The sequence below is a fragment of the Gekko japonicus genome, unplaced genomic scaffold (assembly GCF_001447785.1).
Source record: "Gekko japonicus isolate JY-2015 unplaced genomic scaffold, Gekko_japonicus_V1.1 scaffold575, whole genome shotgun sequence".
Classification (NCBI taxonomy): domain Eukaryota; kingdom Metazoa; phylum Chordata; class Lepidosauria; order Squamata; family Gekkonidae; genus Gekko; species Gekko japonicus.
In genome coordinates, this window is record NW_015174291.1 from 306,057 (window position 1) to 326,580 (window position 20,524).

The window sequence follows — 20,524 nt, forward strand, 5'->3', positions numbered from 1 at the left end:
CTCGGGATCTCTCTGTCCCCACTGACACCACCTTGAGTTTCCACTGAGTCTGAACTGCCATTCTGTCCCTTTAGCCAGTCTGAACAAATCGTTATGGAGCTCTTCACTGTTTAGGAGTTCACCATCAAAAATACAGCCGCATCAGTGCAGTAGCCAAAGAAATAACACTTGGTAAAAGGCAGTAGAATTGTTGAGAAAATGGAATCTGGATGGAGGAACCACTGATTAGGTACCTGACCATGACTCTTCTACCATTTCCAAAGCCTCTCTGGGAGTTCAACAAACAAAATACATTTGCTGCTTTATAGGCAGCTAACCTGTGAAATAACCAGACACCAACCAGGCTGGAAATGTGCAGTTTTATTTAAAACAAAGAAGATGGTATTTTTCAGAACCCGCACAAACACTAAACGCTTGCACATTTGTATAAGGTGACGGGTTACCTGCAAAGGGGATGTAGTATATTATGTATAGTTGTACTTTTTAAATGTTAAAAAAGTCACATTTTTACATTAGATTTTACAGGACGGTCCTATACTGTGACAGAATAATCAAGTAATTGTGTAAAAAGAGAAGTAACCAAATCACAATAAACTTCAGCCCAGGGGGGATGTGTAATGTACACTGTCGTCTGTTGTTCAAACTGGTGTTGCTCTTTCAGCTTCAGATTTTTTTAAAAAAACTTTGGATGTGCCATTTGTAAAATGCAATTCAAGTCAAGTTCTTCAGAACTGTCCCATGTTTCTTCAATCCCATTCCATTTAAAGCCTGCAAACTCTGTATTTCTAACTATTTTGAAGATGTGATTGTTTATTCTCAATACATGGTTTTAAAATATCCAGCAGCGCATAAGATATGTTCAAGAGCACACTCCTCAGTCCACTTTCACAACGCTGTAAATCTTACTAACGAACCAAAAGCAGGCAAAGAATCCAATTGTCCCTAAAAAAGAGAGAAAGAGAGAGAGAGAGAATATCCACAAAAAAAGTTAAACAGCTCCTGAAAGACAGCAGGCTCTCATGAACAAGGGTGGGCAAAAGATAAATGACAAGCCAGAAGTGGATCAGGGGAATAGTTTCCGGTGGACCAAGAACTTCCTAGCTGTTGGGTTTTCTGGAAAGATCATAGGATGGGGGTGAGATTCTTCCCTTTCCCCGCCCCAGGCCTGCCTCACTTAGTAGAGAGCAGTTACTCAATATGGTTATAATCCATGCCTCCTGAGCAGGACCCAAAGCAGCTATCTTTTAATTGTTGAGAAATGCTACATAATGCTCATCTTTGTAGAATTTCACACACACCAAAGGGATTCTAGCAAATGAGGCAGCACAAGACTGAAGTTAGCCCACACTTGTTCTAAAAGAATCAAATCTCATTTTAATCTTGCAGCCACCCATACACACAATTTTAGAAAAATAATAAAATCTAGCAAACCAAGGCACACTGTTAAGTGCACACAGACAATTGTATTTTTACCCTGCCCTTTCTCCAAGGAGCTCAAGAAAGCACGTATGTTGCTTCCCTTCCTCCACTTTATCCTCACAACGAGTTTCACAGCCGAGTGGGGATTTGAATCTAGGCTCTACACCGCTGTGGCTCCAACAGATCTCAAATTGCTTAGTGGTGAAAACATCCTTGTAATTCTCTATCCAGAGTAACTTCTGAGCTACAGTAAAGAATGTGCAAATCTGAGGGTTTTGTTTTATTATGGCATCATATCCCACCTGTCTTGCTGGATGGAGAATCATAGTGACTTTACACTGGACTCTCAAGTGGTCTCCCATCTAGGCACTTGACCAGACCCTGTCCTGCTTAGCTCCAGCAAGGTGGCTGCATCTCATTGCCCTCTCTAACCGGTGGTGGGAGAGATCAAGATTTAAATCACCAACAAGTCATCATGGACTTTCTATGTAGCCTTATAGAATAAAGTCACTCATGGAGTAGTTCTCTGCCTCCTCCAACCTGTAGGACAGAGGAATCCCCTCTCCTGTTGTACACTTTAGACTCAGGCAGCATGCCAAAACCCCGGGTCAGAATCTCTGATGCAAAACAAGGCTGGATTCAAATGGCTAGAGGGAAAAGAATGGAAGTGGGCCTAGAGATACTATTAGAAAGCATGGAAATATAGGTTGTGTTTCTTATGGTTCTTTGAATTTGAGGGGACTTGGGAATCTTTATTAGGGTTTCCTGAAAGCGAAGACTAGTAATGGTCTTTCAGGCTGTACGTAGGCCATTTTACTCATTGTTATCAATCTTCTCTTGAAACAGTGGAGGACGGAGCAGGATGAAAGGAAGGAGACAGTGTTCTGCCAACAGTACTGCTCTTGTGGATCTTTGGACGGGAGCTGGAAGTTTTGGTTACGCCCATGCACATAACACTCCATTATGCTTTGTTTCCTCCCAAGCCACTTCTTCTAATTTCCTATCACCGATAGTTTGTCATCTAGCTGCTACTCCTACATACCATCTCCTAAAGAGCCAACTAATGGAGAGAAGACTAGACTCATTAGAAATATGCTGCCTTCTTAAAAACCCCAGAGGCTTGGTCACTTAATAGTTGCAACTGATGAAAAGACATCTTTGCAGAGGAAATAAAATGAAGAAGCTTCCCCCACTTCTCCCTCCCCTCCACACTATACACCTGGCTTATTCCTCCAGTCTCCAATATTGCCACTTCTCTTTCTAGTTAAGGCTTTTTCCCACAGCCTGCTATTATCTTCTGCAGATTACCCTCTTCCTCTGGGTTTGCAGCTATCATCCTCTCAAACAGTGGGGGGACGGCAGATTTACCGTGCTTGATAGGAGATCATACGCCAGCCACAAAAGGAATTTAATTCCTTTATGGGCTTGACATCTCAAAGTCTTTCCAGTTTACGGTCAATTCTCACTCCTCCCTACTGTGTGTGGCACTCCTGCGACCTTCATGCCCCCCCCCCCAGTCTTGCATTTGGAATCCTCATTTCTCATTTTCTTGGTATCCTCCTCCTTATCTTTGTCCATTTTTTAACTTCTAGGGCTGTAAAAAGGATTTCCATGGCTGGATGCTAAAGTACCACATTTTTGGGAATCCATGTCAGAACTGAACCTATCCTACTCAACCCAAAGACTTATAGCGACCGCTGTGTTTGGTACACTCTGAAGAGCAAACAGTGAGGCAGGTAGCAGAACAAATGAACTGACCATTTCAGAAAGAGAGGCTACTATAAAATGTGGATGCGCAGAACAGCAACTCCAACATTTTTGAGGGCAGTTGTTAAATTTGTGAAAGCAGATGTTACAGGGATTTGTTAGCATTGGTTACTTCTTCTGTTTTAACTGGTTAGTGCAAAGCTCAGAATTAACTAAAAGGAAGGGAAAAAAGTAAAAGGCTAGGCAAAGAGACCCATCGGAGCCTCATGGAAGGAGGCTGACGATTCTACACTCTCTCACTTCCACTGAGCTCCTTTAAAGCAGCGGGCAAACCTTTGGGTGAGCACCTGGTAAGTCTACTCACAAGGATCTCCAGGCCAGCCTGAGCTGTCAACTCCCCACCCTTGCCCTTCGACACGCAACCAGGGAGGACGTCCTCTGAACTCCCACACTGCATATGCAGTAAGCACCCCCAAGGCCCTTTGGGTGACGCTCTCTCTCCTCTCCAGCCAGCCTCATAAGCAGTCTTTGTAGGTGGGTAACAACTCTCCTCTCATAAGCAGTCTTTGTAGGTGGGTAACAACAGTGCCTCATTCCCCAGCACAAACATAGGGAAAAGAATCAGACTCTCTAGGGTCACCCCTTCCTGCCTTCCCATGTGGTGGGCATAGACTGCCATTCTGGTAGCCAATCTCCTGCTGCCCCACATTACCAGAGTTTCCAACAGGATGGTTCTCATTGGTCTGCGAGCATTTACATTATAAAACTGAAGCACACCATATAACTGTTTCGTCTGTTTTCATTCCTTGTGTTCCCAACTTGTTTCGTTACTTTTATGTCATTTTAACACAATTAATGCAAAGACATTATGCAGTGAATGGGGGAAATTTTGCTTCGAGGAAACTGAGATGTTGTAAAAGTAAACAACAGACTCAGTTCACACAAGAAAGGAGCAAAAAATGAAAACAGATTTTCAAACTGAAATGGTGTGCTGATGAAATTCAGCAGTATCCTAATTTCAAACACGAAGGGGACTTTAAACAAGACACAAGTCTACAGATCCTACTGGCAGAATAATACAAAGACATACTCTTCAATGTACACTTCGGACTCAAAACTGGCATGGCTTGAAAGAGGTCCAGCACGATCAAGAATAAGATTCCATCAGAGCAAACCAAGATCTCCTTCAAGCAAACATGAGTTGGTGATCTAGTGATACGGTAGTAACTGGAAGGAAACTTACTAAGCCTCTTTTGGGCTGTTGCAGCTTAGCAGTGCTTACTGACACTGAAACCTGTCATCAATTAGTTTAAGCAAAGAAATAATTGAAAACATCAGTGAAGAACCAGCGTGCTTCACCCAGACTCTGGCAATCTGTGTTATTTTGGGAACACAATATTTTGCAAAACTCTCTTTCTACACACAGGTAACAACACATAAAGATATATGTATGTATTTCTCTACCCATAACACTAGAAATTGGTCACCCAATCAAGTTGATGAGCAACAGATACAGGACAGAAAACAAAAATTACTTCTTCACAAAATGCATAACTGAACAGTGGAATTCACTCACAAGATAGACTAGAATAGATCAGTGGCTATCAGCTATAATAGCTAAATGGAATCTCCATGCCCCAGGATAGTGCAAGGGTGGGGCCCAGGGCTACTGCATTCATGCTGCTTGTGAGTTCTTCGAAATAACCTGGTTAGTGACCGTGAGAAAAGGGATGCTGGACTTGATGGACCCTCTAATGCAGCAAGATTTTTCTGTATTCTTTTGAATCCATCAAATAAGTGTGATCTCTAATTGATATCAAATTTTAGTGTATGTGAATGCTGAAGTGATGCTTTGTGGGTGGAATACCAATATAAGATCAAGCCAAATTGTTTACTTAATAAGAAATATCATAATTACAGATTATAAAGAGAAACACAAAACAGCACGAATTGAATTAGTTCAACTTGGACAGACAATGTAAGACATGGTGTGCTGAATGACGATTGTATCTCATATAAATATCTGATAAGCAATTGTATTGGCGATTGAGCCCCTTGTCATTTTATTACAGACAGTTCATAAACTACAAGTGTCTGCTTTGGTGATGAAAATTATAAATGGATTTTTTAGCTCATAATGCAGATTAGTACACATTTATACAACATATTCTAATGTCTGCTGGAGATACACTTCAAGACAGGCAGATTTAATACATATTTTATGGACCTGTCCAATAATTTAACCTTTTATGTTTCAAGTCTCAGATCTTAACTGGCTGTAAACTACCTTTGGATCCATTGATCTGGTCATTGTGCTATTTAAACAATGTGGTATGTGATACAGCAGCAACAAGAATATATTGCTATGTGCTGGAAATCACAAGAACTTATTTCTATAAATTATTGGATAGTTTGGATTTAAGAGTTAGCTAATAGGTTTAAATTGACTCACTGGTGTAGAAGTTTAAGAAACTCTAATAAGCAACCAGATAAGTTTATAGAGAAGTGCTTGCTTTTTATAACAGCTTGAAACAATAAAATCAGAGATGGAGCTGAACTGTATGTATTTTTAATATATTATGGTGTAGCTAGTATGGTCTTATTCCTTGCTACTTCCATTATTTTTTATCAGCAACTCTAATTTCATACAGATGTTAAATTGTAAATCAAGGCTCTTCTCTTAAAAGTTATGGCATCTACGAAAAGACTACTCTGCACACTTTGGCTGATGCAAAGTCAGAAAAGTTTACTCTTTTTATCAAAAGAACAGTTCCTTTGATCACCACTACTACCTGTGTAGGGGAAACTACCTCTGGGTCACGTTATAACTGCAAGATAGCTTCTTATACTATGCACAAAGCTGGGATTTTATCAGGTAAGACACTAGAATGGATGATCAGTGGTTGTACAGGTAAAGGAGTTTTTAAAATGTTTTCTATTTCAGGAGGAAGAGCAAAAAAGTCAAAATGCTGGATTTTAGTTAATTTGACCACTCAACTCCATTTTGTGATTGGTTGAAGATCCTATTTTCCATGGCACATTATTAAAGAATGGATCTGATTTAATGCATGAAACAACGGTTCATCCAGCAATGTAAATACAAACGCTTTTTAGGGAGTGGGTTTAACAAAGAGAATTGGCTGTTCCCATACTGACACATGAAAACATTTGCTAACTGAAAAAAACAGCACACATTTGGTAGCTAATTCACACTATGGCAATCTTGTCCAATTCCTAACCCCCTTTACTGTAGAATATATATCACTGTAGTACAAACTCTGAAAGAGTCTATAACCTAAAATGCCCTTTCTTGCAGTAATAACTGCAATATTTTACTAGCCACTGCTTTAGTCCCAGCTTAGTTCTCAGTGCTCCATCTATATTCAACCTGCAGAATGCAAAGGGCATAATACAGAAAGCACACAGACACACCAGGCACCAGCTATCCATATGTAGTTTGATAGAACAATCAAATACCTATGGAGCTCCTCCACATAAATGACTGTCGGGTTTTAGAGACAAAAGAACAGTCTGTCAACTGCACTGCTGAAACTAAGCAGTATGGACCCAATAAGTAACTGAGTGGGAAATTACTGGGAGCCCCTATAAAGAAATGTGCCTTGCACGTAATATATTTTTAAAAGGCTTAGAGCTGAATGGATGACATGGTCTCCCTCATACTTATTTATTTATTGGATTTATATACCACCCTCCCCACGGACATGTTAACACGGTGTGTACATGTACATGCATTCTCATGAAAGGAGGGTTCTTGTTTAATTACAGAGGGACACTCAAACATCCAACCTACCATCTGCAGCAATACAGTCCAGCAATACACATGCAATGCACATAAAGCCTGATAGTGCTGATTGTGCAGTTCAGTACTTTGAGACAGGTCCCAGCAATGCACTGGGAAATCTTGAGCATGTTTCCCAAAAAATATGTAGCTCAATTAAGACTTGTCTTTCCTAAATAAGCAGCCCTCAGTACAGCAATGAAAATCAGAGCACCCTTTCCTACCAGTCATTCTGTAGCTGTTGTTTTATGTGCTCTGACATCTTACTATTCCATCATAGATAAAGTCTGATTCATTGTGGGTTTTTCCCTTATCACTTCTGCAGAACATTTTACCTGCCACAAAACTGGCAGGCAAGATGTTATTTGGAGTTTGAAGTTGCTTTCTTTTTCCAAGAGCTGAAAGATGGCTAACTCATCAGAAATCATTTATTATGCCCAAACGAACATCTCACCATTTCCCCTTTGATCTTTTGCCTTCCACCTCCTCTGAATATTCTGTAGTTAGTAACATATAGGGTCAGCAACAATTCTGGATCTGTGTACCCCATGTTAATGTGGGAAATGCTGAAGTTTAATCAGCTGCATTTTTACAGTAAGTGTTTACAAAATACAGTTAGTAACATATAGGGTCAGCAACAATCCTGGAACTGTGTACCCCATGTTAATGTGGGAAATGTTGAAGTTTAATCAGGTGCATTTTTACAGTAAGTGTTTACAAAATAATACAACCACAACCTTGGATCACTACAACTTCCAAAGCCAAGATCCTTGTAAGGTAACTGCCCATAATCTACTGAGCTCCTCACATATTCATGTAATGGAGAAATGAAAATTCTAAGCATGAGATCACTGAAAGAAAGCAAAACAGAAAGCATTCTGCAACCGAGTGATATTATTTTTTTCATGCTCAACATCTCTATATATCATATTGCTTTCAATCCACACACAGTGGTGGTTGTTTCAGAATCTGGAATTTTAAACACAACTTATCCAGAAGATCAAAACACAGTTTTGAAAATGGCATTAATTCACAAGTGAAAATGATGAACCCAAATAGAGGGTGCAGGACTGCCATGCATTTAGACTAAATGCAGCATTTTCTCTTCTGTCCAAGAGCAATAAGACAAGAGGTAATAACAAACCCACCCCTGCTCAAATATACTCATTCACTTACCATATCATTACTTTGAAATCCATACTGTAAATTGCTAGGACCAGGCAAAAAAAAAAGGTAATTGCGAGAGATCATGTGATGGTAGACCAACCTGGCCAATCCCTGCATTGCTCTCATGGGCTACTGGGGCAGCCCCAATCAGGAACCGAGGGAAGCAGGGGGAGATAGCAACCACATGAACCCCTCCCATACGCTGTCATCCCACAGAGAAAACACATCAGGGCAAAAGAACATGCTATCTGAGATTCCTATTAGGCACTCTGGTGCTGGTGGAGAAGGACTTCATCGACTTCCTTTCTCTTCATCCCAGTTTCTGACTAACAATAACATCCCCCCACACACACACACACACCGCTTTTGCCTCCAGTTTTGTTTCCTACAACAGAATACCAAGAGAGCTTGGTGGGATGCTTTAGGCAAGAAATATGCTGAATAGAAAAGGGTTAAGAAAGGCCTCTTCCCAGCATCAGTCTCCTCCTTCTACTGACAGCCTCAGCAGCTGCATTTTGTGTAAATAAAAAAAGAGTCCCCAGAAGACTCACAGGCCTACATCTAATGTGCAGCTCTGCTGTCAGCCAGCAAAACCACTGTGCTTGCTAGGAAGAGGTGGTGCTTCCTCAGCCCATCTATGGCCAGCCTTACTTCAGTAGTCTGCTTCCTAAGGGATGGGGCACGGGGAGTACAAAACTGGGATCACTGAACTGTTAGAGGAAAAACAAACATGCAGTCCTACAACATGTTCCCAGGTCAGGGCTTGGAGGATCAGAACATGATGTCAGAATGCCTTGATGAGAGAACACACAGGCGTAAACTTCACCAAAGCATATTTAGGCCTCAGTGCCCTTCATATCAAAGAGACCAGGGCAGACATATCTGAAGATTTTAATCCCTTTCAGCAGCCGTTATGACAATTTCAATTATCATTTCCTATATGAAAAGGATATTTCTAATTCTAGCAATTTCCATCATGCAAGTCAAACTGAAATTGGCAGAATGGCAGTTAACCTCAGCTAAAACCCAGACAGGCATTAGCATATTTGTTTTAGTTCAAAATTAAAACTTTTGAATTTATTTGGGGTAAATTACAGGGGACAGCTGGAGCTTGCCTGCAGAGCTGGAACTTAAAAATGGGGGCTTTGCTGGAAGCATGCCAATCCTCATATTTGGTTTCTAAAAAGTGTGGGATTAAATCCTGCTTGCTTTTTGTTTCCTTTCATTTGAAGACAAGAAAAAACTATTTCTGCAACATAAAGACAACTATGAAAAAGATCATTAGTGCAAAAAATGTAGCACTATTTGGTAGCTAACTCAGTAATATGTTTCATTTTCTGAGTTACCCAACCCATATACATAAACACACACACACACACACTTTATAGGGCTGGTCCACATATACAGGTTCATCACTTGACTACTGGCATCTGAACATGCATATTGATTCCTCTGGAAAACACTGAACAAGCTCTTGTGTTTTAAATGTGTCACGAATTCTAACCTTACACTCTGCCATACGGAGGGGGAACTTTGACTGCAATGCTAAAAAATGTGAAGAAGGGTCCATAGTTAAAGGCAGATATACAGAAAGACCCAGATTTAACCCCTACCATCTCCAGTCAGAAGACTTCAGGGTAAGAGGGCTGGGAAACAGCCTTGCCTAAGACCTCAGATTACTGAAGCACACTGACCACTGAATTAGCAAAAGGTCACTTCATAACTTAATCCAAAACCAAGGCTCCCAACCTGGTTTGCTCAACTACTTGGAACTCACCAGTGAAAAGGAAGAAAATCAGAACCATGATCATGGTATATCCAAAGTATAAAATAGTGCTGGCAGTTCCTGTGATCTGAAGTTTTGAGAAGAAATAATGAACTGCATAGATGAAGAGATAAACAGCTGTGAAGCTGCTGGTTAAGAACGATCTCCACCACCAATGATAATCCTGGAAGGAAAACAAAGAGAATATTTAAGAAGCAAAATTATCCTTTGCTCAGTCACCTATGGAAGCTTACATGCACAGCCAAAGGACCTATTTCAACTCTTCTTTGGACATACCTCTGCTAATTACCCTGACCTACTGGAAAACAATTTTAGTTAAGACTGCCATTTCTCATTTTAGTTTCCATGGGGAAAAACTGCCACTTGGCCTAAGAGTTCCTGTTCTTAAGCTTGGGTGGATAATAAGAGCTTAAAATCAGGTACGTACCTGACCCACATTTACTAGAAAATTTTTAAAATGTGTTCCTAACTTTAAAGCGTATTTGCGTGGGGTGTGATGGGGTCTTGGATATCTTCATTCAGTGTAGCTGATCTTAATTTAAAAAAGAAGATAATACAAAAAGAAGAATGCAAAAAAAAGTCTGGTAAAAGGAAGCACGTGAGAGGATAGTGTTTTGAAAACACTGGCATGGAGGTTTGCTGAAAGTCCATTTGTGAAAAATGACCTCGGATGCACCAAATTTTGCACTCTTCGAATTAAATATGGTTTTTATATATGATGCAGGCAATATGTAACTAATATATGAATATATTATAATTTCGAGGAGGAGGAGATTGGATTTATACCTCACCCTTCACTACCTGAAGGAGTCTCAGAGTGGCTTACAATCTCCTTTCCAGTCCCCCCCCCCACAACAGACACCCTGTGAGATAAGTGGAGCTGAGAGAGCTCTGAGAGAACTGCTGGTGAGACAACAGCTCTGAAAGAACTTGGAAGTGACCCAAGGTCACACCAGCAACTGCATGTGGAGGAGTGGGGAATCAAACCCAGTTCTCCCAGATTAGAGTCCGCACTCCTAACCACTACACCAAACTGGCACTTAAGCCATAAGGTATTAATTCTCTTTCTACACAGATTCTTCCTACATGTCTATTGGAGATCTCCACATTAAGGGATGTGCATTTGCTAAGTATTGCAGGGGCCAGAATCAAGCATCAGCATCGTTGGCCACCTGCTGAGGTCACAATATAACAGAATGACCCACACCCAACCAGAAATGCTGGATCAATTACCTATTTCTCAGTGGGAGAAGCATCTGGCAGTGAAGAAAGCAGTGTGGAAGAAAACTGTATTGCTCCTTCTAAGAAGCAGGACACGTCACACGGACTTCTGGGGTAATCTCCCATATCCTGATGGGATCTGACTCTTTTGTGTGGTTTTAGATCCACAGGCACTGACACAACTGTTACCTATTTCTCAGTAGGAGAAGCATCTGGCAGTGAAGAAAGCAGAGTGGAAGAAAACTGCATTGCTCCTTCTAAGAAGCAGGACACATCACACGGACCTCTGGGGTAATCTCCCATATCCTGATGGGATCTGACTCTTTTGTGTGGTTTTAGACCCACAGGCACTGACACAACTAAGAGGAGCATGATACAAATTGTGTTCTACTTCCTCCAAAGTAGTCAAGACCAGGGAGGGGCAGGGGAAAGAAGAGAGGAATGTTGGAAGGCCCCAGATGGCCTATGTCCAGCTAGCCCCCTTTCTTTCCTTAAGGAACAGCAGAGATTCTCAGGACACCAAAACCTGTGCACAAATTTTGTATCTCAGTAGTACAGTTAGTTGAGAGACCCAGTCCTCAACAATAAGCCATTTTCATGATGGCATTCAACTCTGAAACTCAGAAACAAAGATGGCAAATGCAGCCAAGAGCCCACCCTGTGCTTTTTTTTTTTTTTTTTTAATGTTCCAGCTGGTATACAGATACAACCGCATCTTGACGGTACAAAGAAAAGTTGATTTGGCTCTGGAACAGCAGCAGTCTGTCTCACTGGCAATGGCAAACAGAAAAATCTCAGTTTCTCTTCCCCCTTTAGCATCTTGGTCTTCTGCCAGGATGCAGAAGTGCTCCCCCCCCAAACAGCTGGCCACAACCAAGCCACTTATTACATAGAAAGGACCATCCTGCCTTTTCAAGCATAGCATCACCCGCTTTTCTATCAAAGCAGTGAACTTCTGCACAGCTGGAAGCAATGGCACCACATATCTCTCCAATATGGCTCAGTGCTGGAGGACCAGTAACTTGCAGATGTGGCTCAGCTCTTTTGAAGCCACCAGCTGGCCAATCCATCCAGCAACACACTGGTCTTGGCAAAGAAAGGAGACGTCTGTTTACCTCAGCACATAGATGGAAATAGCACAGCAAGACCGTTGCCTCTGAACACGTGATCAGAAGAATGATGAACACTAAGAACAAGAAGCCAAACATGTAGTACATTTGGTGGGACCTAGAATGACAGAACACACTCTGTTGATATGCATTTCATTCTCTCCCAATCAAGTATCCAGAGTCATCACTGTGAAGATTTAAAAGAGGATTATGGGTGATAGCACAAGAGCTACTATTATTTGATTTTTATGGCACAGTCCACATGCAGGATGCTTTACGGAGTTTGAGAAGATCGGTCCCTGTCCTGAGGGCTCCAATGTCAGCTAGCTGCCATGCTTTCTTTGTTTACTTTCGTCCCCGACTTTTGCGCAGCCGCACATGTTTGCTTTGCTTAGCTACCGTGGGTAACATAAGGGAGGCGCTCTTTCCCCCCCGTGCGAACTGGCTCCGCCAGACAGCGCTATCAGTGTAAACTTGAAGGGAAGGGAGGGCTTGAATTCCACTATTGGTGTGAATATTTCTGCTCTCAGGGGGGTGGGGAGAGTCTCCCGTTCATGATGTAATGTCCCGCCGGGAAATTTCCCCTGCGCGTGCTTGGATTTCATTTGCTTAGCTAGATGAAGCAGCAGAGTATATGTATTGAGCCCCTTGCACTAATTGTTATTCCTGACAATGTACCTGTACCACTTGGCAAAAGACCAGTATTCCAATAAAACATAGCCTTTTCCGAGGAGTGTGTTTGGACCTGCTTGCTGTTGATCCTGACATCCATACTCTAAAATTCAACATGAGGGAGTAAACAAAGCAAGGGGAGTGAGAGGAGGCAAAAACAACGGGAAGAACATGTGTTTTATAGTCCCGTTACACATCCTGCAGTTTCATGGTAAAGTGGGTTTTAAGAAGGGAGACGAAGGCAGCAAGTTCTGGCCTGCCACCTGGGTGCCTCATGATGTATTCATGATGTATTTAATGCCATAAGAATTAGGGTATGAGTCTGAAAACCCATAACCTTTGATTCTCTCTCTTGCTATCATGGTTTTTCCTCCACTGTCCTTCAACCCATGTGCACATCATGTCTATTTTTGCAACAGACTTAATTCTCCTGCTCTGCTGCAATACACATCAGCTGTGATCAGATAATTTTTTCTGAGAACTAGACTAGCATAGTAGTTAAGGAAATGAACCATGAACTAGTCAGCCCCCTGTTTCAAGTTCACCTTGTTCATGAAGTATCTTGGGGCTTTTCAGTTTGGAAAAAAAAGAAGTTTAAGAGTATGCATAGTTTGGACAGAGAAATAACTTTTTCTTCTTCTCCTAAAACATTAGAACTCAGGGGCACCCAATGAAGTTGAATCAGCATGAGATCTAGCATAGTAAAAGGAAAGTATTTCTTCACACAACACATAATTAACTTGTGGAATATTGATGCCATAAAATGGAGTGATGGCCACTAGTTTAGACAACTTTAAAGGGAAACAAGACAAATTCTTGGGAAGACAAGTCCATCAATGGCTATTAATTCCAAAGCATAATTAAGCCTCCATGTTCAGGAGCAGTATACCCAAATGCAGCTTAAGAGGAAACAGAGGGAGGCTTTGGCTTCTATGCCCGGCTTGTAAGTTTTCCAAGGGTAGTTGGCCACTGCAAGAAACAGGCTGGTCCAATGCTAGTCTAATCCAATAAAGCGCTTATTATGTTCTTTGTTCACAATGCAAGCTCTTGGCTCTCAGCTGCACTTTTCTCTGCACGAAACCCTGGAAAGCTGCTGCCAGTAAACAATACTGGGCTAGATGGACAAATCATTTGACTCTGTATGAAGCAGTTTCATGTGTTAAGCTTTTGGTGCAAAAAGGCAGGTAGGAATGCAGATAGGTAAAAAGGAATTAGCCAACCCCAGCAGAAGCTCATGAAACAGGGTCAAGCCCAAGGCAACTAAATCATGCAACAGGCAGTCACCTCTGATCAGGTGCATCCTGGGACATAGCTTGGGAATTAATCATTCAGAACACGAAGGTTTCTCACTCACCAAATGCTGTTCAGAATGAAAAAGAGCTGAATAAAGATACATCCAAAGGGCAAGATGCCACCCATGATGATACCCGGAAGAGGCTTTGTGAAAAAGGATTGCTCCGGGATTTGTCGAGGAATCTGGTTTGTGCGCACTGGGTGTTCGATTGGCTATGGAGAGACATTGACAAGTCAACAGGGTAAATTCCCCAAACCAACAAAGCAGTAAGATAAAGAACTGGGCGGGGCAGACAGAAAGCGGCAGTAACTTGAACTATGCCATAATATATTTCTATATTTGAGAATATTATGTCTGCAGTGTCAATTAATTTTCATGTATTGATTTGGAACAGTTCAATCCCACCCTTCTATCAACACTGGCATCCAAGGTTAGCTTGCAATGATATTAAAATAATTTAATGCAAACCACTCCCCCCCCCTGCAAAGTACAATTAAATTAGCCTAAACTGCCATTCTTCATGGCACTGCCAGACGACTGAGCAGGCAGGAGGTATAAAGTTCACAAAGTCTTCAACCCATTCCTTAGATGGTTCTGCTGCTATACCAGCTAACCATTATAAGCTGCAGCAAGCCCAGCAAATATATCTCCAGGAGCAAATGTGTTTTGCATTCAAGAAAGAAAAATCAAACAAATATATAATTGTATTTCCAACCTACCTTCTCCTTGAATCCAAAGTATGCACCAATAAAAGTTAATGGGACAGATATTCCAAACCACATGGCCAGGATAGCAGCTAGTGTGCCAAAAGGGATGGCAGCTGATGACCCTTTAACCCAAAGGATAAGGTTCATGATGAAGAAGTCAGCAAAAACAACTCTGGGGGGAGAAATAAAAAACAAAACATGAAACCACTCCAGGGTAAGTTTAGAGCTAACACGAAGCTCTCTAATTACTTTGCTGTAGCACATGGGATCTTGTTTGCAGCCCGAGAACTTTCAGGCCAAGACAAGAAGGCATCACCACCACCATGGATGGTGACCATTGGAGATAACCTCATCCCATTTCTTCACCACAACACTGAATTTCCCTTAGTAGCAAGCAACACATCAATTTTGCACAAGAATTGTGCTAGAGATCAGTACGATGTTAGCTAACAAAAGTTATAGTCATTGCAAGAATACTTTAATCATTCCAGAAATAATATTCTGAATTGGTGGAAAACGACTAAAAGCAAGCCATTGTGAGAAAATCTACTATCTCCATTGCAGAACAGGTGTTGGCTCTAGGTTCACTAAAAATAGCACTAAAATTTTAGTACTGGAACAGAAATTCAGGGGTACTTCAACACAATCCACAAAATCCATTAACATTAGATCTAGTTTACCATCAGGCTTCCTTGCAGGTAATTTAACAATATACACCTGGTTCGTTTTACTTATCTGTATTTTTTTTAATCTTGCCATTCCTTGAAAGAGGATGGGGGGCACAAACAGTTTTTCCTCCACCATTTTATCTTCACAAGCACCCTGTGAATTGGGTTAGGCTGAGACAGGCTTGCTGACCCAGGTCACTCAAATGAGTTTCATGACTGAGTAGGCTTGGAACGTGGATCTAGCTATTACACCACACTGACCTGTAGTTCCACTGTGAGACAACTCAAGTCTTGTACAACCTGCTTATTATTCTGCAAGATTTTAGAGTGGTATCAGTGCTGGGTGATCACATACTAACTTTTAAGGTACTTGCGTTTTATACTTCGGCTTTTACAGAATGGCACCAGCACAAGTAGAAAACGCAGAGATGGTAAAATTCCCCACTGTCAAAGTTATTAAGCTATGAAGCCACAAACTATATCAAAACTTTTAGTTCTATGAACGCAGGGCTGGGTCTAATAGAAGAGACAAGGATGAGGCCAGCATGGTCTCAGGGTGCTGATTTTTCCAGGAAATCCATGGACTACATTTGCCAGTGTTTTGAAAACTGTCTCCTAATCAACATGCACACATAAAAGCCCACCACAGGAAGATGCATATTTCCCCCAAGCATCATCTGTGCACACCCCATTGATTATAAAGAAGCAATAATTTTACTACAGCAGAATATTGCCTGGCAACTGAAAACATTGACCCCTTCTGAAACCAACTATGTGCAGCTGACGCTCCTTCTGTTCATTGGATAGCAATGCCACACTCAGCAGTCTGGGACTCATTACATAAGTATTCTTAGAGCCAAATTTACAATGCCGTCAGAAGCAGATCCATTCTATGCAATACTGGACCAAAAGAAATTCTGTTAAAGCCTTAGGAAGATACCATACCCAAGCCAAATATATTTTGGAAATGCCATTCAGAGAACAAATGCTCTCCAATGTTCTTATGAGATGAACACTCTGTAAACTATAATAATTGTGTACGAGGGCACTTTGTTTTATTTTAAAGCTCTGTCCAAGAAAGCTATCAAATCCATTACTCCACCAAAAAGAGAAAAAGGGGGAAGGGGGGGGGAATCTACCCATCTTCAGATTCTCAAAATCAATCCACAGTACATAATTGCCTTGGGCTGTTTATGGCATTATGCAAATGTGCTGAACTAGCATAGCATAATCAAGACATCTGTTCTTATTTTGTGCTCTCCCCCCTCCCCCTTCCCCTGGGCAATCATTCTACTTCTATGAAGTGGAATTTATATACTGGAATTTAAGCTATCAGCATGGCATTTTGTGCCCTACGAGGTAGTATGTAGATGGCAGCAGGAAACACAAAGCAGTTCTGGTTGGGGCTTAAGGGATTGAACAAAAAAAAAAAAAGGAGGCCACAGAAAATTGGAGGCTATTTCTCCCCTCCCCCCCAACACTCCCAAAGTTTATCCACGGCCCAATTTTAAACATGATGTTGGCAATCCAAAAGACTTACTGATAGGACTTTGCACTTGCACGGAGTGTTATTTAAAGTGAGGTAGTATCTGAGCAAAGCAGCTGCCTGTGCCACACAGGGTTAGGGGCACATGGCATGTAGTTGTTTTGCATGGTTTAAACAAGACACTGTGTGAGTGTAGATTCCCATAACTTCCTTTTGCCTCACCAACATTACATATGCATCACTGTCTGCTGATTCTTTTCGCTTTTAATTTTGAAAGAAATACCTCTATCAAGTTTGAAACAGTTTTGAGTCCAGACAACCCTTAACCACAGTGAGCATTAACAATGCTTGCTCCCACCAGCAAGACACACTTGTTACCCTGCAAGAAGACACACTGGAGCAACTGCGGAAAACTGCTTTAACCATAGTTTGCTCCATGCAAGCTGTTCTTCGCAAACCAAACCATACTCTGGTTTGCAGCCAATACCTGACAATGTCTAAGGTAGTCATGTGCAACATCGAGCTATGGTTAAAGACAATAAATAGACCATGTTAAAGTTTTACCTATGCCACAAGCAAGCTACTAACAGCCTTTGGAGCTGCTACTTTGGTCACTTATACCTTCCCTACTGGCAAGAAGAAGAAAAGGAGAAAGTGTGCTCTCTGCTTCGAGAAGATCTCCTTCTCCATTGAACTAAATTTCAGGAATGTGAGGCAGTCGAAATGGGGAAGGGAACAAAAGAAGGGAAGATGACAGCATATTCCTGTAGGAATAGTTCTATGCAGACTTCTCCACATAAGGGCTGCAGTTAACTACTGAAATGAGGTCTAAGGCCAAACTGAATAAACCATGAAGAACATTGGCACACTCATGTTCACACTGCTCCTATTCATTTCAACAGGGATTATGCAGATGATACTGGACTATGCAGGTGCTACCAAGGTACTACTGGACTCTAGGGAATCCAGATATCATGCAGAACTTCCTGCAAGATGCGTCCCAAATCATTACCTTTTTAAGAATGACTACGTAAGACTTTACAGAGGTCAGCTTGTAAACAGAAGAGGTTTTTTAAATATAATGAAAGAGAACACCAATAAATGTAGTCATATGCATGGCTAGGGATGGGCATAAACCAGCTGACGAACCAAAGTTTGTCATGAATTTTGACCTGTTCAGGGTTCGCAAACCAGAGTTCATGAACTGAAGAACCAGAACGAACTATCATGAATTTTGACACAATTTTGGGAGCTCTCCACCACTTAGCTGTTTGGTTTAAATGGCTCTGAGACATTTAAACCACCACTGCTTTCTGCTCCCTGCAGCTATCCACTGGGAGCAGAAAATGTGTTAAATAGCCCTGCATTCTGATCCCAAGGAAAAGCCATGGGAAGCAGAAAGGGGGGGGGGTTTAAATGGCTCCTAGTATTTTAAACCCTGCTTTTAGCTCCTTGCAGCTTTTCACAAGGAGTAGGAAGGAGGCCTAAATGGCCCTGCTTTCTGCTTCCTGCAAAAAGCTGCAGGGAGCAGAAAGGAGGGTTTAAATGGAAGGGGTGAAGTGCTTTCCCAGAGCTGGCTTTGGCTTGCTACTGTGGTCCCTTTCAATGGGGTTTGCAGGGCCACAGACCACACAAACCACTTCAGTTCATAAACGAGCCTCATGGTTCGTGGTTCAGTTCAGGGTTCAGCCACGAACCACGAACCACGAACCAAACTTCATTTTCCCATCTTGTGCCCATCCCTATACATGGCACTACAGTTAAAAGCTATATGTATACTCACATATAAATAGGACATGTACATGCATAACTGGATCAAACCATCCCCACAACAGTGGCTGTTATGTTGCAGTAAGTAACAGAAGCACATGTGCATATTAGACAAATTTCAAGTACAACAATGTGGAAAATTGCTGTGGCATGCATTGTGAGTGAGTGAGGGAGAAGAGAATACTTACCCAGGGCACAACAGAGCAGTCAACAATACATTTGTCTTCCATTTTTCACCTCTGAATGCTGAGGAATAAGGAAAAGAATATTCAATGCACATTTACAAAAAGTGGAAATTAAAGACAGTCTTGATAACATTACAGCAAACTAGCACAAAAATTATAACAAACCCATCTTATTCAAGGTATGATCTTCAATGTGCATGCACACTTTTTCAAATACCAAAATATCTTGAATAAAACTTTGCTGGTCTTAAAGGTGCTACTGGACTCTAAATTTGTTCTACTGCTTCGGAACAAACCCGTCTGTGAAGCTAACCAGATATTATGAACTACACGAGTTCACGACAAGAACTTGCAACTATACTGTAGTTGCTAGTTCCTAGTAGTTAACTCATCAGAATTATGCACAGCAGAATTTGATTCATATCAGGACCACTGTACAGGAGGAGGAGGAATTTCTGCCTTCTCACCTTGGCTGTTTTAGGCAGCTGAAACAGTCCAAGGGAACGGTGGGAGGGCAGTGTTGTTTGCTCCATTGGGAGCCAACATGTGCACTGAGTGCATGTGCTGGTTCCCCACAGAGAAAAAAAAGTGGTCCACCTGTGGCCCCTAGGCTGTTTCAGACATCAAAAACAGCACAAGGAGAAGACAAGAATTCCTCCTTCTCCTGTGCAGCAATCCTGATGCAACCTGGATCCTGCTGCACATTTATTTATTGGCTGCCACTCGGAATAGCAGATTTAGGGAGCGGTGGCACAGTGGGTATATCCCACTGTCTTAACATCTGAACTGTGTTGGTTCAAGCCCCGCGCTGGTGTGAGCAGCCAGCCTGTTGTCCCCAGCTCATCGTCCACCCAGCAATTCGAAAGCTTCGGCGAGTAGATAAAATGGGAACCACTCCTTAGAGAGGGTGGGCATGCCAATCTCCCTTGTGGGAGGGTGTTAGCTGACGGTCGGACCTCCTGGTCGAGGCTTGGAAGGCGAAACAGCTTCTGGGCTATGAAAGAATCCCTGCAATGGATGTTCCAGCCAGGCGGTGGCAGTGTGGCGATTGACATACGGGTCCTGAAGCCTGGCCAACAAGCAGCCCTGCGAAAAACGATGGAGCCAAGGCAGAAAGACGTCTATACCAGGCAGTGACAGCGCATGCAATTAAAAATGAATATATGTTGTCTTCCCTATCCCCTACAAACATTGTTAGTCCCCTGTCTATACTGAGTAACTGTACATCGCTTTGAGCCCACTGGGGAAAGCGATTAATAAATGGAAAGTATTATTATTATTATTATTTAATATAACTGCAAATCCCTGTGGTGAACTCGTGCCGTTTGTAACATGCAGTTAGACTTTGAATCTAATCTACTTAAGAGAATGTGAAATAGAACTAAACCCCAGCAAATGGACATGAGTTACATTCTTCTGCCAAAATTCGAATGGAGCCAATATCCAGCTCACAATCATTTACCATAATCCAACAAATGTATTTAAACTCTCTCTGCATCCTACATTCCAATGTTTCATTACAAGTTGTTTTTAA

The 20,524-nt window shown here is 41.7% G+C and overlaps 1 protein-coding gene across 1 annotated transcript in view; it reads right to left on the bottom strand.

Annotated features, from left to right (window-relative positions):
- Positions 1–340: 340 nt before the first annotated feature.
- LOC107121168 (transmembrane 9 superfamily member 2-like) overlaps positions 341–20,524 on the bottom strand; it is a 42,500-nt gene continuing 22,316 nt past the window's right edge. Inside the window, exons 12-17 of the mRNA XM_015424033.1 lie at positions 18,994–19,051; positions 14,894–15,053; positions 14,235–14,386; positions 12,215–12,326; positions 9,870–10,041; positions 341–942 (exon numbers count right to left, since the gene is read on the bottom strand). Coding sequence (XP_015279519.1) covers positions 875–942; positions 9,870–10,041; positions 12,215–12,326; positions 14,235–14,386; positions 14,894–15,053; positions 18,994–19,051 — 722 coding nt within the window. The 3' untranslated portion in view covers positions 341–874. The remainder of the gene's footprint in view (positions 943–9,869; positions 10,042–12,214; positions 12,327–14,234; positions 14,387–14,893; positions 15,054–18,993; positions 19,052–20,524) is intronic.